The 18,001-nt window shown below is 40.4% G+C and overlaps 1 protein-coding gene across 3 annotated transcripts in view; it reads left to right on the forward strand.

Annotated features, from left to right (window-relative positions):
• The window catches only part of RAPGEF6 (Rap guanine nucleotide exchange factor 6), a 122,251-nt gene that overhangs the window by 59,407 nt on the left and 44,843 nt on the right, over positions 1-18,001 (forward strand). For all 3 annotated transcript variants that reach the window (XM_059483403.1, XM_059483404.1, XM_059483405.1), the window contains exon 7: positions 15,361-15,492. In XM_059483403.1, the coding sequence (XP_059339386.1) occupies positions 15,361-15,492 (132 nt within the window). The remainder of the gene's footprint in view (positions 1-15,360; positions 15,493-18,001) is intronic.

Below are 18,001 nucleotides of genomic sequence, written 5' to 3' on the forward strand. Positions count from 1 at the left end.
TGGAGTGCTCAAACTGCCTGACTCAATATTCAAAAATAACCAAGCAGACAAGACAAAAAAGGCATTTTTGGCCCTCACTACCAGCAGGCCCCCCTTGGCAGCTCCATTTGTGCACAGGAGGTACAGCCGTCATGGGCTAGTTTTGATTTGGAGAATTACCCTCAAGTCTGATGTGGCGACAAAAATTCTTTCCAAAAAGAAGAAAGCACTAACAGTGAGTGCCCCTTCTTGCAGACGAAGAAAATCATCCAGAGACCAAAATAATGGCTTTAACAGAACCAGCACCCTCTGTCCCCTTGCCTGTCTCCTCCCTCCTCCCCTCCCGTGCGCAGTAGCAGAAGTCATTTGCCTTCTAGGAACCGAAAGCATCACGGCAGACCTGGCTCAAAGGTGTGGCATCCCTGAGATCCCTCCTTGGAGCATCTCTCCAGCATACTGGAGAGATGGGCTGCTAGCCAAGACTTTAAGCTGCTTTCAAATATATCAGTTTTTAGTTGCAAAAAGAGATTACAGAACTAAATTGATGACTGCAGAATTAAGGGGAATTGGGTTGGAGACAGAACTGGTCTTGATTGAACAGGGAAAAAAAACCCCACCCTCCAAAACTTTTAAAAAGTGTTCCAAAACCATTAAAACCATGAGAATTATAAACATCACTTTTTAATAAGAAATTTACTTCTCATTCTGGATCAAATCTCTGTATTGTGTACGATGAGATAAAAGTGTTAGAGAGTCTCTAGAGTAACACATACATAAAAAGCATAATTTTTTTATTGTGAGCTGATGATGCATGTGTCTGTGTGCATGTGAATGGCTGCAGATATTTATTTTACTTTTTAAAAAATTTGAATGCAGAGATGAAAAATAATCCACCTAAATGCTGCTGAAAATGTTAGTAGATACATGTGATTAATTAAAAAAAAATTATTCAGAAAAAGGAGATTAATCAGAGTTCCAGCACATCCCTGAATAGATATAAAAAGATTTAAAAGCTGATATGCAGCAGGGTGTTTGAGCAGTTGTACTGATATGTGTGTTTATATTAGGTCAATAAAGATGCTCTGTTGGCTGCATCTGCAGATCCAGTAGCCAATTGATCTAATGCAGTTTCTAAAGGCTTTCTATACAGGTGATGTCATCCTTTTAGCTCCGTTCCCCTCCCACTCTCTTTCCTCCTTATTAGATATTTCATCTTGCTGCGGAGCATCCAATCGATGGGAGCTTCTCCTGAGGGAGCTGCTGAGAAGCAAGCAAAGATAGTAGGAATTAGGACTCCAGCAGTCAGCCTTGCTGTAGCTATGGACGTCCTGTTTTGTTTGGCATTACAGAAATGTTTTAATTGGAAAAGCTAGGCGTGGATTAGCCGTGCTATCTGACTGATGCATTAGAATACCAAGCGACACTGCAGAGTTGTAAACGGCATTTAAAAAAAAAAAAAAAGAAGGAGGGGGGGTGCAAAAGAGAAAAGGGTTTGTATTGCAAAGGCTTTTAATACATTCCACAGTGCAAACCTGTTAGAGCATATATCCTGGAGCTACAGTACGGATGCGAATTCAATTCCTGCGTTTATGATGGACACGAGTATAAAGAAGAAACTTTAATATCCCAGGGTGTGGGATTCCTGGATCGCCTAAGATGCTGAAGAACCTTTGCAAAATTTCATCTACAGTATTAGGATGAAGTTTCTGAAAAGTGGACCCGAAGATAAGCCACTTGTAAATGCATTTTAGAAGAGAAAAAAAGAAATTGGAAGAATTCATACCTTGCTTTTTAATGTATTGTTGCTTTAACCTGCAGTTCTAATCCATTTCTGAATTAATTCAATTTAAGCAGCACTTTTTGGGTGCATGCCTCTTGCCTGGAGGAACGTATGGATATTTGTATTTGAGAACCTAGGAAACATTTTGATTTGAATTTATGTGCTTGTTAAAACTGGAACATTTTTATAGGAATTGCTGCTGCTGCTGCTGCTAACTCCCTGCAATACTGAAAACTCCTCAGATCTAGTGGAAGCTGTAATCGAATTCAGTGTGAAATCCAAGCCTGAGAAGTTGCATATATGTACATTGCTGCTTTATGATTTTTAAAGAGAAAGCAGAAGGGATTTTTCTCATTTTTTCCCCCTGTGGCTTTTATTTGAGAAAGGAAACTTTTTTCCCCCAGCCTCAGAAATGGCTTTTCTTGTTCGATGTTATGCCAACTGCCTACAGCCCTGGGCCTCCAAAGTAAGTAAGATTTTGTCTGTGCTGCATTTCTGTGACATGTATTGACAGCCCTGGTGCTATCTGAATGTTCCCTTCTCATCCCAGCAGCATGCTGGGTTGAAGGTACTGGAATCCTGGCTATGCATGAACTGTTTCTGTAGAATCATTTCTTAACAGGAAGGGGGGACCTAGAAATCATGGAATTGTTTTATATACCGATAGCTTAAAAATTACCAGCAAGTATAAAAATAATGCCATTTGCTTATGAAATGTGTTAAGCTTGGTTTTTAGCCTATAAATATGAAGTGTATATGAAGCCTATAAATATTATTGTAGTGTAACATTTTTATAACTGCTGGCATATTTTGCTAACTTGGGATTACTAGTATCCAAACCCAGTGATGTTTTAATTTTCAAGCTGTGTGGAGCTGTACTGGTTGTTTCCTTTGTGCAGCAGCATGGAATTGGTTAATTATTTAGCTGAACTATGTAATTACAATTAGCTTTAAAGGACTCCAATTATTTTTTGTGTCTGAGAATGCAGTATTTCTGTGAAACTTGGGAGGGAAGGGTGTTTCTTTTAAATGGCATAATGAAAGCTAGAACGTTCGAGCAAACCCACCTTGAGATAAAAGCCTTTAAAGAAATTAAAAATACAATATTTATGAGACTGTTACTGTTTGGTATGCTCAGTCAGAAAATTAGCTGAGTTTCTGGTATTTTATTGGGGCTACTACCAAGAAGTAGTCATCTAAGACACAGGAATTGCCTTATAAATCTAGGGCCAGGCAGATATTCATTATTATTCCTTTATTATAATTTTGTATTTACTGGATAAAAAAAGACTGTGCAACTTTCTGGTGTTTGGAGGCAGTGGGCAAAAGCCTTGTGCTCATGGCAGTGTGAGATGCAGCATTGACTTTGGAGCAGGAGATGCTCTTGACTTTGGTCCCAGGAAGTTCAGAGTCTCAATGACATGATGGTGTGCACAGGCACAGGGAGGAGAAGCCAGCTGGGGGTGTGGGTTCCCTGTCCTGGCTGATTTTCCCTGTTTGGTTTTTGTGTCTGGTGTGATGTAAAGGGAAGCTCGTGGTGAATAGGGGGGTGCAAGCTCTGGGCTGTGGGTTTCCCTGAGTGGGTGCCAAACCCAGCGTGGAGCTGCGTGGGTGGGTGCGTGGCTGCATTTTGGGGTTTCACATGTGCTGAATTCCCCCAGCAGCAGTCAAGTGCAGCTGCAGGTACTCGTGGTCCTGGAGAGTGGCTCTGTGTGCTCACACAGGTAATTGTGGCTCCTCACCTTGCAGTTCCTGCTGCTGGCAAACCCTGCCCTGTTTGTGTTGTGGTCCATGCCCCAGTGTACATGGAGAGTCTTTCTTCCCTTCCTACTCTGCAGACATTAATTATGAAAGGCTGAGTTTACTTAAGCTTGACTTACCTGCGCTGCCCTTATTAAGAAGGTTTGAATGTTGTAGTACTGCTTAAAGACTGGGAATGCTTTAGTCACCTTGGTTCTTCAGCTGGGATTGCACTCTCCGCAGAGCTTGGGCTGAAGGGAGAAACCACAAAAAAGCCTGTGCTCAAATAAGGGCTTCATAAGGGTAAAATAATAACATAAAAAATAAAAGTTTTTTGACCCCTGTGTCAGCTCTGTGGACATTATCCAGTGGATTGCTGCTCTGCCAGCCAAGCCATTTGTTCACTCAGTTACTATTGATAAATGAGATGGTATAAAATGTTAGGAAGGGGAAAGTTTGTTTTTTTCTTCTAATGGCTTAGGGAACCCATTAACTGATTTTGCATTGCAGTCCATAGCTAACAGCTCTTTACCTTTAAAGCCATAAAGGTAAAGCAGTTTTATTCCTTTCTGAAAAAACCCACAACCCATCTAAAACTTCTACACCCCCCCCCAAAATTTTGACAGGATCTGTTCATGTTGTTTGATAACTGAGAAGTGTGCATAGGATTAAACAAACTGATGTGCTGAATCAGATCTGAGTTTGTGCCATTTTGGTTTTAGCTGAGCTTTGTACTAAAAATCTGTTTCTATGACAAGTGTTTTATAATAATACATAATACAGCAAAATAAGTCCTGTCAGAATTTTAAATATGTAAGTTAAATATGTAAGCTTCAAGTTTAACTTGAAAATGTCAAGTATTTTGTGTTTTGAAACTAGAACTTAGATTTATGTAGATCTGTGCCAGAATTGTTTTAATCAGCTGCTTTTAAACTGGTAGAGGACAGTAGTCTGAAAATGGGCTGTTGACTCAGTTGTAATTACAGCTGTTCTGGATGTGACACTGTGATGATCCATGGATTGAATCAGAGCAAGATGAAGTCATATTTCTTATGACTAATCATAAAGGTAGGCTTTTGTGAGGGTAGAACACTTCTGAAGGTTAGCCTTAGCCTAGGGAGGTTAATTGGAGTGGCTGAGGAGGAGCAGGAGCCAGGTTAGGAGCTCTGTGGACACCTGAAGGCATTCCCCAGTGCCAGGTGTCTCTGCTGTCCACGCCAGTGTCCATAGCACACACTGGTAGTGCTGCTCTCACCCTTATCCCCCAGAGGCTCCATGGCTTTTGGTTTCCCAAAGCAAGGTGCAGAGCAGACTTGTGTGAAGCAATCAATGCATTCCACTTCCCTGCATCCAGAGCTGTAAAAGGAGGATGAACAGAAGGGGAGAACAGTGAATGTGTATCTGCAGTGCCCTTTCAGGCAGCTCCTTGTGGAGGTCAGCGTATTTCTGAGGGCTGCTGAGAACTGGAAACGTGTCTGAGAGCCATCACCCTCTCCTTGGAGGAGGAGATGATGGCTGTGTGCATCTGGAGGAGCCAGCAGCAGGGCAGAGCTGCCCTTGTGAGGGATGGTCTCTACCCTGGGGACCCTGCCCCTGCTGGACTGCCAGACTGGGGAAGATGGGATAAACAGATGCAGGCACTGGAAACGTGGGCAGGATGATAAGCAGTGAGGAGTGTGGTGAGCAGGGATCAAAGCTGTGCCTGCTGTCGAGCCACTGTGGCTCTGCAAGAGGATGAGGAAGATGGAGGACTTCGCATCACGTTGGTGGAGATCTGTCTCCACAGGCTGGTTCTGTTGGCAAGGACAAGAGACATTCAGCTTACATTAAACAAAACTGTGATGCCAGTGCAGTATTTCAAAGAGGAAAAGAATTCACAAGTAATAATTCACAAATAATTCACAATCTCAGCAAGATTTTGGTTGTCTTTGTAATTCTGATCATAACTTTCCCTGTTCAGTTGTCTGTGATGCCCTTTGTGGTATTGGACTCTTAGCTGTAACTGTGCTGTGAAGTCATTATGAAGGAGAGCTCTAAATGTAACAATTTAGATGTAGAGGGTTCTTCTGTAATAGAAATTTTATGCACATTTTAAGAATTTTCCAAGCCTGGAATGTACCCACAGTTACTGTGTGAAGCATGAGAGTCTGATGGGGTGGGTATGGAGTGATTGGATAACATTTCTATAGAGGCTATTTAAAATGGATGCTTTTTGAGATAATGTACTTTTTATAGAAAATAAGAGTTTTTGAATTAACATTTAAACTTTTAAATTTTTTTTCCTGAAGCAAAATAGTTTAATTCAAGATCCCAGGTGCATGTGAAACTTATCTTATGGCAGTAGATGGTAATTTATTTTCTCTGGGCTTCTGTGCTCTTCTCTTTCTGCTGTTTAGATATAAATCTAATAATGTGGAGCATGATAATGATACATTTGCTCTGTAAAAATTTGTGTTTGGGTTAGAGCAGGAGACTTGGAGTAATTTTTCAGTCCCATTCCTATTTCTGGTGTCCTCTCAGAGGGATGTGATACAATTTTTGGTTATTCATAACTAAAATGAGTGTAATCTCATCTTCTGATTCCATAGGGCATCAGTTTGATCTCCAGGATCTTGAGTTGGAACCTTCATGCAATTAAAGATTTCATTTTAGTTCCTCAGAAGAAAAACAGAGCTTTGATAGTGTGTCTTTGATTTGATTCGATGTCATCCTTATCTTTGCTGACGTGTTTACATGGAAAGTAGCCCCAGTAGTATGAATTTTAAATGCTTTCAGAGCAAATAGAGTAACTGATCCTTTGTTCCATTTTTTTTCAGTCAGTTTTGATAAGGTCTTTCTCTTCCCCTTGGTCCTGCCTTTCCCACCAGTCTCTGTGCCTGTAGCTCCAGCCCAGCTTTCAGCATCACAGAGCTGTCATCCCTTGCTGTGGTTGCTCTCTGAGCTCCTCTCCTGCTCCTCATGGTTCTCTTCCCTCCTGGGAGCTTTGCATTGCTTGGTTTAGCCCTCTTTGGAATGTTTGGAGTTTCAGTCAGCTCCTCAGAGTATTCATGGTCTCTCCTACCCTGTATTTTCTGATCCTTTTGCCCTTCACCCACTGCTCAGAAGGATGTCTTTGATTCTCCATGTTTTTTGTGGGGGCACAGCCTCTTGGTTCCTCAGTCCTGTGATCCCTGGGCACTTGGAGATTGAGGACTTGGACTGACAAATGATAGTTTTTCTTACACTTTGATACAAGTGTTAAATCTGTTTTCTGTAACCACTAGCAGGATACTTTTTGTAAAACTTCTTAAACTATCAGGCAAAAAAATGCATTTAGGATAAAAACAGTTTAGTATGAGCTATGTGGCCATTTACTCCAGAAAACTTGGATTTTCTTATACTCTGGTGTATAATATGTTAAAGTGCAAGTATACATTGTGCTACTCTTCAACAGAAAAAGCCTTTTCCTGAAGTATTGTTTTTGTGGGAAATTAGATCTTAATATACAAATAAAAACCTATCTGTTCATTTATTTCCTCCTAGACTTTGTTTTAAACCTCCTTTGTTAGAATTCTCCTTACAGCTACAGTCTAGGTCAGCACCACCCTCTTTTGCCCCTCTTGTTTCCATGAATGCATTTCTTGATGAATACAGAAAGAAAACGTGGAAGCAGCAATGGAAGACTGCTGCTGCTTTGGTTTTTTTGCATGTACAATATCCAAGGGTCTCCTTACCCAGCTCCTGGCTCAGAGGTGGTGCTGACAGGGTCAGTGTGTGCTCACTGTGCTCCTGTGTCCTCGGAGCCTGCTCGGTGCATCCCAGAGCTGATTGTCACCTGTGTGTCCCTGCTGTGACGTGGGGCTGTGGCAGCATGAGGATGTGTAAAGAGGGATTGTCACCCTGCTGGATTTTACCAATCCGTGCAGCTAGCAGCTGATAAATTATTTAGTGGATGAAGGTCGATGTAGGTGTGGAATTTTATGTGCCCTGCTGTACTGGCTGAGGATGAGAGTTCCCAAATATCAGGCTGCTGGAGATTCTGGATTTCTTGTAGAACTGAGCATCACTAGTCCCTGTCACACTTTTCCTACTGTAATTATTTATACAAGACAGTTTTTACTGTTGTATTAATTTTCAGTGGTGAGAACAAAGAGTAGAATTTGGAGTAAAAGAAGTATTTTTGGACATTCCTGTTCCATATTCAAAATAACAAAACCCACAAGTCTTGACATTTAAAAATATGTTACATTGTGAATGGACCAGAGAAGAGTTGATCCTCATTTTTTGCAACCATCAGTTATGTTTACTTGCTGGATATTCCCTTTATAATGGATTTCCCATCAATATTGGTACAGTTTTTTGTGGGTGAATTTTCAGACCCACTTCTTCTCCAAAGCTGAGATGTTTGCGTGTCAGACACTTGGCATTATCGTGAGTTAAGGCATAGTAGTAATCTATAATTTAGACATATGAAAACCAAATTAAAATTGCATTACATGTGTGGTTTAAGGCAACACCAGAATATAGTTTGAAATTCTGTCCTCATATCACCTTATTGTAACTAAGGAAATGTAATACTTCAGAGAATTTTAATTTCTGTGTGCTGTAGGAGCCACAAAGACCAAAATACTCTTGGCTACCAGAGGCAATAAACAGCCTCTAGGGATTATTAATTCTTCCAGATGGTTTTTATGTGTTATGTGTGTTTTTCTACCTTCTTGTAAGCCTGGAGATATTTTAGGAAGGCTTCAGGAATAGTTTTTGAGGCACTGCAAGGCTGCCACGAATGATGTCAACTTGGTCCTTATTTCTTTGAGATTCATGTGTGTAGTATAGATAAAACCAGGAGTAGATACTGTAGATAGTGAATTAAAATGTTGAAATGAATATTGTCATGAAGTTTGTGTAGTTGGATAGGTACTGAGGTTTTTTGCATTGTGTTATTGAAGGGCACAGGATTTTATCTGGACCTGTTGGGTAAAAAGCTTGAGCCACCACTTGGTTTTAAAAACAAAAACCTCACCCCCCAGACATCACTGGTGCTTTTTAAAAGCTGAAGAAATCTGGTTTTGTGCCACTGGTGAGCCATCTGTGGTCTTTAAGGAGGAAATGGTTTTGTTTGCATTAAGTCTGTGGACTGATGTCAGCATGGGTAATTCAGCTGGGCTCATCTTGTTCTCTCTGTGGACACCTAAGTGGCCTCTCTTTGTATCTCAGAGAAGCAACTTTCTCCTCTCCCATTAACACAGCTCTAAGTGTATTTTGAACTGGAGGAGAATTGTGGCTTGTATGTAAAAGGTTAATATAAAGCAGAGTTAATTTATACAAGTCCTTGTGAAAAAAAATTACTGAAAATTCTGCAGAACAACTTCAGAGAAGTCGTGGGTTTTAGTGGTTTCTTGTTGATTTACTGGCAGGATATATGAGATGATTAAAATAATTTACTGATGCCAAGAAAAAACATCCAAGAGGTTTGTTCCTTTTTCATTTCTTAGATGGAATGAATGGGATGGAGAAGAGCAGAAAGTGGGATATAGAAAGGAATGCAGGTGAGAGACTGCAGTCAGTGGAGTGAGCTGTGCTGCTCCTTTTTCAGTGGGTTGTAGAAAGGAAAAGGAGAATGAATTAAATAAATTAGTTGTCTTGTGTAAATGAACAAGCTGACAGTGGAAACACAAGCAGGTAGTGAGACCATCAAAGCAACTTGTCAATAAGATGGTGGAATGTGGAATTTCTGAAGAACTAGTTCAATATCAGAGGTATGAAAGGTGTTGAATCAAGGGTATCAAAGAAAAAATGGTGTTTGAAGGGACTGGAAGGATATGGTCACTGAAAGGGGAGAGGTGAGAGCTGGAGAAGTCCTGTTTCAGAGGACTGGGGTCCTGTTCAACTCTTTGATTATGTGGTCTTTTTAATTTGGCAATTTGGTTTAATTTTTAAAAGTTAAGGCTAACATTTTTTTTTTTTTAAACTGGCTTCTTGTGACAGTCCAGGCTTTCTGTGTCATCTGAGAAAGGAAAATTGCTGTCCTTAAAGCACTTGGGTATGGTGGAGGCTGAGCAGGAGTGTTCCTAAGGCTCAGAGGTTACCCAGTGTCATCACAGTTAATGCTCTGAGCGTGTGTTAATAGGTTCCAGCTTACAACAGTGAAAACCTCTTAATGGAAAACCTCAATAAACAAAATGCTCAAAAAATGTGCCTTAAAATTGGGACTGTTTGTCTTGTAGAGCTGGTTTTCACAGTGAGGTGGCTGAGCTGGGGGTTTTTCAGTGGCCCAGCAGCTGTGTATGTGCCCTGACACCCCAGGCCTGCACTGTGCTCGTCCTCGGCTGTTTTATGGAAAATAACTCCTGTGTTGTTTCTGAATATTGGTCTTGCTGGCAGCATTTCAGGGAACTTCAGAAAAGCAAATAAGGTAGAAGGTTACTGACAGTCTGTAAAACCAAGGACAGAAAATTTGCTTATACAGCCTGGAAAAGGACAGACTGTTCTCTCAGAGGCTGATGCTTCTGCTGTGTCCAGACTGCATCGATTGGTTGTAAACATCCATATGGGCTCCTAGAAAAACTGATAAAAAACTTTGCTACCAAGGAGTATTAAAGAGATTAAAGAGAGGGGCAAACCTTTTGATTTTTTATTGCCCTTTTTCTTTCCATTAATTTGGATTTGGAATGGGCCAGAAGAGTGCAGTGAGTTGTGCTTCCTTTATTTGTTTTTATCCTCATGATGAGTCCTTTGGCCACTGTTCTTGTTGTGGGATCTTTTTGAATGTGTTAGATAAACATACAATTTACTGCAGGTTAAAACACAGTGGTGAAGCTTTTACACGCAGGAAAAGATAATTCATAGGTGTTATGTCCCTCTGTCAAGACTATTTTGCAAATTCATATTGCCTGTGCCTTTTCAGCATGTGGTTTTTGGTTATCCAAGGTGTAACAGAAAACACCGGTACTTACTTTCAAAACTTGTAGCACAAAGGCACAGAGATGGTTTTTCCTTAGGGCAGAGAGACCAGCAAATCCTAAAGTAAATTGCTGTGGAAATAAAGGATGAAGAGCATGGTCTCTGCCAAAAGAAGTTCTACTAATTCCTTTCCATGAAAAAAAAAAAGGGAATTAGAAATGTCTCAGTTTGGCCAGTCTGTGACGAAACTTAACTTCTGACTTCTGTGGTTGCCTTTCACTCCATTTAAACACTGCAGTGGCTTTCTATAGCCTTTATTTTTAGCAAACCCTCTGTAGGGAGAACATGAAGGGAGGTTGTCCTCAGGCTGACCATCACTTTGTGTCCTTTTCAGACGGGTTGATGGGCGGCCATCTCGTCAAAGGTCACGTCATTTGCTCTGTTGGACAGAGCATGTGCAATCTTGAAAGTCTGTTATAGCAAAATTAGGTTTTAATTTAATTCCCTTGTATTCTGTGTGACTTCACTGCTGAGAGTAAATGGTGTTTACGTGGGAAGTAAATGTCACTGCAGACGCACTGTCCTTGTCTGCTGGCCTGTGAGTTGTGCCATGGATCAGAGCTTACACTCCAATTAATTTCAAAATTACAGACACGAGACTTGGTGTGGATACACAACCTTGTACTCACCTTTGTTAAACTTTATACTGTCCTTGCTGGAGCACAGTGGGAAACCTCAGTTGTCTCAGGGAGAGACCATCACATCATTATTCTGCTCTTGTTACCAAACTACTTTTAGAAAGTCAGTAATTCTGTATAAAACCAAGATGTCCTGATGTCTCTTTAAAAAAACAAACAAAAATAATAAAATATAATACTCCTTTTAAGTAAACTTTGTATTATGTAATAGGAGAAAGGACAGGTTTGGGGCTTGCAGAGTTTTTTGGAGTTTCTCTGGTTTGGCAGCAGGAGTGCTGCTTCCCCTTGTATTGGTGCTAGGTGGCTGCACCCAAGAAATGGATGGAAAAAGCCAAAATTCCTGGTGGACCTTTGGAGTCTCCACCTCAGGTTTTCAAGTCTGCTATGGGGAGAGTTTAGTATTTTGTGCATCTTATTTTTTATTAAATGTTACTGAGTGCTGGCTTTTACACTCCCATGTGCTCTCCCACCACCTCCTCCCTTACCTGGCTGAGGTGACTGCCTGTGGCTGTGTCCTGACAAATGAGATGGGATCAGCCTGTGGACCATCTTCCAAAACTTCAAATTCCTTTAACAAAAACAAGTCTAGGCTGCTGGTGCTTCTGGGTTTGTGTGGCCTGGCAGGCTGATGCTACCATTAGGATGAGCTTTGAAGGATTTAGTCTTTTGTTCTCTCCTTTTTCCTCTTGCAGTTTGCTTTAAAAATTCCTAGTTGATCCAGGATTTTTTGGTATAATCACCAACTGTGTTTTCCTGACTCTGAGGGGGTGCAGAGTGAAGGTGGCTGTGCTGATGATAACTTCTATTTTCTTAACTTTCTTTCTGGTACAGTTCTGAATTGCAGTGTGGCATTTCAACGGGGGGTTTGTTCCTAAATATCCCTTTGTTGGGAAAGGTCAGTCACAAGGATGTGCTGGCAGGGACAGGCTGTGCCAGCATGTCAGATGCACTCATATTACAATTCCAGATTATCCCTTCTTGTGAAAAAATGAAATTGTTGTGGTTTAAAGTAGCAACTAAGTAGTCTGGAGTGTTTATCAGAATGTTTGTGGTTTTCCTGTCTGGGGTGCTGGGGCACGTAATTAGCCAGAAGATAGTGCAGATCTAAACATCTGCATCCAAAAGCATCTGATATGGGTATAGTTGGACATTGCTGTGTGGACCTTGTTTCCCAACACAAGATTTTTCAGGATACTGATGCTCTTGTACCAAGAGTTTCTAAGTTTCAGGAAAAAAAGTCACAGCCACCAATATTTAAGACAATTTTATGTCACTTGCAGCAACTTCCCAGCCACAACCAGCAAAAGCTTCCTGTGTCCGCTGTCATGTAGGTACAGAAACATCCTCTCTGTATCTTGCTGCCTGGTGAGCTCTGCAAGAGAGAACAATCACTTTGGGTAATAAAAATGCCATACAAAAGGCAGAAGCTGTGATTTATTTTGGGAGATCAAGTAGAGTGGCAAGCAGTACTTTAAAGGTCACTTGTCTCAAATAAACCTTATCTCTCTCTCAAATTTAAAGAGATATTGGGATGTTTCTTTGCATCTAACTTGCATTAAATGTCTTTTGCAAGAATATATTGCAAAGTCCAGCAGGACTTTGCATCATACATACATACCCATGTGCTTTATAGGTGATGGAAGTGGAGTGCTGGCAGGGGGATTGAAGAGCAGTTTTGATTAATTAGTTGTTTAGAAATACTCCTTTGGGAAGGCTGGCAGTGCTTTGATCATCAGTGGGTGTTTGTGAAAATGACACACAAAATATATGCACAACCTATTTATTTTGAGAGCCATGTCTTGTTCCATCAGTGCTTAGAATTACAGAATCACAGAATGGTTTGTGTTGGGAGGGACCTAAAAGCTCATCTTGTCCCAAGCCCCTGCCATGGGCAGGAACACCTTCCACTAGACCAGGTGGAACCCCATAGGTGTGGGAGACAGTGTTCATCACAAGAATCTTAAAATCTCAAATAAAGTAGAGAAGACAAACTGTACATGGCAGTGCATATGTGTGAGTGCTGGGGTGTCTTTGAGCCAGAACAGGCTTTAACAGCACCAGTTGTTGGTAAAGAGCAGCACCTGCCATTGTTCTCCTGGGAAATCCTGCAGAATTGGTTCTAATCTTCCTCCTGCTCACTATTTTACTGGAGCTGCTTTGAAAGTTTGAGATCTGGATAGAAGGGAGCTTAAATTAAATTTCCTTATGTCTGTGTTACCACAGTCAACATTGGATTTGATCATGGACAAAAAGATTGAAGCTGAAGTCAGAGCTGTTTGTTGGAATAGGGAGGTTATAAAGGTGGGGACAGCCTGAAGAGTTTGCAGCAAACCTGTGGGCTTTAAGCTAGAGTCAGTGAATCTGTGTGGGGTGATTTGTTCTGTAATTTCCTAAAACTCCTGGATGTTACATCAGCTCTTCCCCATGTGCACACAGCTCTTCCATGTACGTCAGCTCTTCCCCAGTACTGCTGGCCCCTGGATTGAATTTTGTCATCTGAGTGCTTTGACTTTTTGCTGTTCTCAAATCCTGAAAATAGGTATTTTCAGCCTGTAAAACTTTTTCTGGTGGCTAAACATAGGCTCTAAAGTGTTTTGTTTCCTTTGTATTTAGATCAAGCCCACTGCAACTTAAGTTCCCTAACACTCATTCTGCCAACCTCCTTTCTTCCTCCTTGCTTGAATGGGTTTTTTTGTGGGATTTTAGCAACTGTTTTTCCTTTTCAGACTTTCTCCTTTTCATGTGACCATAGATATGAATTTACAGGTTGGGTATTTTGTACTTTCTTTTGTTAAGGAAAAACAAAGCTAGACTAAGGTAAAAATTAGGGTAGTAAGGAAGAGTAATGTTCTCTTTCATAGCCCACATGGATTGTTGTATTTGAGTAGTGATTGCCATTGAGAATGTCATTGGGAGTTGCAAGGGATGCAAGATCCTTCATGTTCCTTATCACAATTTTGACACTAAAATTATGTTGCATTTGTCAGAGGGTCTCAACAATTTTTTCCCTGGTTGTGGGGGAGGTTTGGCAAGACCTCTGGTGCCATCCATGTTTTCAGAAAATATTTGAACTGGTGTTTGATGAAGTACTTCTCTTGTGTGTTCTTCAGATAATGAACATGGAATTGTAATGGTAAATCAAAACCTGTTTATCACTTCTCTTAATGTTTGGTCAGTATTTATAAAGTTGATACCAGCCTAGGAGTATTTTCCAGTATGGTCCTTTAATTTTGTAGGACTGAGTATGTAGTAGCTGACATGATTGTGGGGCATTTGATTTGTTTTACAGAAGAAATATTTTAATTTTTATGACAACAGTTGATGCTGTTGGAGTAGTTTTGGACATTGTCTGCCTCAGAACTTTTTTTAAAAAGAAATAGTATGTAAATTGTATAATTTAAAAACGATAAAGGCACATAGAGAATCTATTATTCCTTGATACAATGTGCTTTTCACATAGTTGAGTATAATTTTAAAAAACTAAATTTTATTAAATTTTAATAATTCAATATTTTAGAAATAACTATATGTGACAAAAAATAAACAAGCAGCTGAATTAAAGGACTTCATTTGACAGTATCCCATGCAGTTCTGAGTCTTTAAAAGCTATTGCTTTTTTTAGTAGAAAGAATGTTTGTGAACTTGAGTTATGCACTCAGATATCTGCATGTGTGTTCATTTACAGATAGATTTATAAAATAGGGGTGCTGTTGTATATAGCTGTAGCTAAAATGCATAATATTTTTTCTGTGTACTCATTTCTTTAAAGAAAATTTAAAGCCCTTTACAGACCAAATGTTTTATTTAGATTACATTACTTTTTGTTCTACATTGATATTTTCTAAAGGTTATTCCTGAACTAAGGTTCATAAATTGAACTTATAAGGAGGAATCCTGCTTCTTCATAATGGATTGCAACGTCAGCTAAGGTTAAATACTGTGTGCTGTTTGGCCATCATCATACATTTGTCATCTTGGGGTGTGTCACTTAGCTGTAAATATCCAGGACCTTTGTTTTATAGAAGGGTGCATTGTTTTCCATCAGTTTTATGAAAACTGAAGCGTGATTGGGTCAGCTTAGTCTAAACTAGCTTTTTCTCAAAATGTATGTCAAGTTACAGGTTCAAATTCTGTTTGATTTTGATTCAATAATTCAGCAATTCAAATACAAATTTAAACGCCTAACCAAAGTTTTATGAAGAACTTTGTCTTCCAATCAAACTTACACATCTTGTTTTCCTTTCTTTTCCCTGCCTTTCCCCAAATTCCTGTTATTTGCAGCTTCCAGCTGACCTTACCAAGATGCACCTCACGGACAATCCCCATCCCCAGGTGACGCACGTCCCCTCCAGCCAGTCCGGCTGCAGCATTGCCAGTGACTCTGGGAGCAGCAGCCTCTCGGATATCTATCAGGTAACACTGCTTTGGTTTCATAGCTGTCCTTCCTTGGTGTTAAAACCATTCCATAAACAGGAAGAGTGACCCTTTATCCAAGATGGGTAAAACCCTCTTGATGCTTCTGCCTATCCCTTGCTGCCCATGGGGCTCAGCACTCCCACAGACACAGAAATGCAACAAGCTGCTGCTTGTAAAGCTCTTTTTGTTGCTTTTCACATCTTTCTGTACCACCAAGTATGCTGCGGCTTTTAAAAGTAACAGTTGTTGATTCATGGGATCATTTTCCTTTCTGAAATGGAACAAATCTCTCGAAATCAGCCTGGTGTTTCCAATACCGTCCTTGATTATTTATATTTATTGCTAATAGCAGATGTTCAGTTCTGCAAACAAAAGTGTGGTAATAAACCCACTTTGCACTAATTGACTGTGGAAATTCTAGTGTGGCTTCCTGAGAGAAGTTGGCTGAAAGCCAGAGATAGCTTCATTTGTTTACTGATAATACACTTAATAAGTTACCTGTCTTGTGTCAAATCACAGAGCTCATTTCATGGGTGTTTATGCTCTGATTGATGAGGGCATTCAGCTTGGATTTGTATTGATCAGTCGTTTCACAGCTTTTCCACTTCCAAGTTGCAGTCTGGCCACAATACAGAATATACAGCAGTTGTTGAGCATGGTGTAGGTGTAACTTGATTTTGATGTAACTTGTAACAGGTGTAACCTGTTCCTTTTGCTTAGGTGCTGTCTGGATATTATTTCTATACTGGAAACAGATTAATGATACCTGTTTACAGCAATATATTGCTTAGGGAACTTGAAAAATAAGACATTAATGCAAAAATTACTTTAGAACACTGGAAGTGTCCCTGTGTTTTTGTCCTATTTAATCTACAACCTCACTACTTTAGATTTGCTTGCTGCCAGCTAGATCAGGAGTAGCTGGCAGGCATTCTTGAGAGTCTCCCCAAGATGCTCCATGAGTTCTCTTATTTCTGAGAGGCTCTGCTGGAAGATGGTGTTCTGCATCTTGATTATTTTTACTCTTTCTTATTTTCTGAATCAAGACTACGTCAGAATTGATGTTTGGTTAGGGTTAGGAATGAGAGAGTCCAAGAGCTTACAGCTCCACTGGGGCTGGAAAAGGCCTGCCAGGGAGATCATGGCAGGGCCACAACATTGCTGCTGCTGCATCTTTATGGTCTGGACCAGCCATGGTGATGGGTTAGGGTTGGGTTTGGGTTGGGGTTGGGAGAGTCCAAGAGCTGACAGCTCCAGAACAGTGGGGCTGGAAAAGGTTTGCCTGAGCAATGCTGGCAGGGCCCCAGCATTGCAGCTCCCACATCTTTCTGATCTGGAAAACCCATAAAATTGGTTTGGGTGAGGATTAGGGTCAGGGTTAGGGTTGGGAGAGTCCAAGAGCCAACAGCTCCAGGAGCCCTGGGGCTGGAAGAGTCCTGCCAGGGTGATTCAGCAGGGCCACAACATTGCTGCTGCTGCATCTTCTGACCAGGACCAGCCATGGTGATGGGGACCTCACCCCAGGACAAGCTGCCATCAGGGCTAGAGGTAGGGCTGAGAGTGTCCAGATCCCACAGCTGCACAGACACTGGAAAAGGCACTGCAGGGCCATAACAGCAGGGTGCTTGAGTTGCCTGCCTGAGTAGTTTGGAGAGGTTTCTCTAAGTGAAAAGCACTTAAAATATATTATTGATTACAAAGAAATCTAGCAATGATATCTTGTAATAAGAGAACACTCTTTTATCATGTGTGGGTAATTGTCTTATATCTACTCATCCATAAATGACAAAAGAGCATAATTGCTAAACAAATAAAAATTATATAAATAAAAGAAATGATGGAGTAACATATTTATATGCACTGTAGCAAATAAGCCGTGGTGCTAGGTGTTTTGTACACTAAGGAATAATTAATGTGAAAATGACTGCAGATTTTATATTAATTTTTAGGAGTTAGGATTTTTCAGGTAAGAATGTCCTTTTCAGTGACATTCACCTGTCTGGTTTTGCATCCTGAAGGAAATGAGGACATCTGTTAGAGAATTCCTGGCTGGCCAGGCTGATGCTGAGGCAGGTCACCAGTGTTGATCACTGATGAGTGAGATATTGAGAGATAATTCTACAGCCATGTATGATCAGAGCTGCAGTGACATTAACTGTGAAAGATTGCATTACAAAATCAAGCATTTGATAAGCTGTGGGTGAAGAGAAGACATGGCATGAAAGGGGGAAATCCTTAACAATCCACAGTGATTTTCTCCCCTTTAACTTTTTAGTGAATTTTTACTATCTCGTTCTCATATGCCTAATGTGCAGATAGACCTGATAAAGGATGTATTTTATGTGCCTTTATGTATTTTATGGGTTTTATTGCAGTAGCTGTAACAGTTAGTGATGGAGAATTCTCTTATTATTTGTCACAAATCTATAAAAGATCTCTAGGTATTACTTAGTAATAGATAAATGTTGAGTAATAATGCCATTGCACAATATTTAACACAGCATTA

Source organism: Ammospiza nelsoni, chromosome 16 (genome assembly GCF_027579445.1).
Source record: "Ammospiza nelsoni isolate bAmmNel1 chromosome 16, bAmmNel1.pri, whole genome shotgun sequence".
NCBI classification, from domain to species: Eukaryota; Metazoa; Chordata; class Aves; order Passeriformes; family Passerellidae; genus Ammospiza; species Ammospiza nelsoni.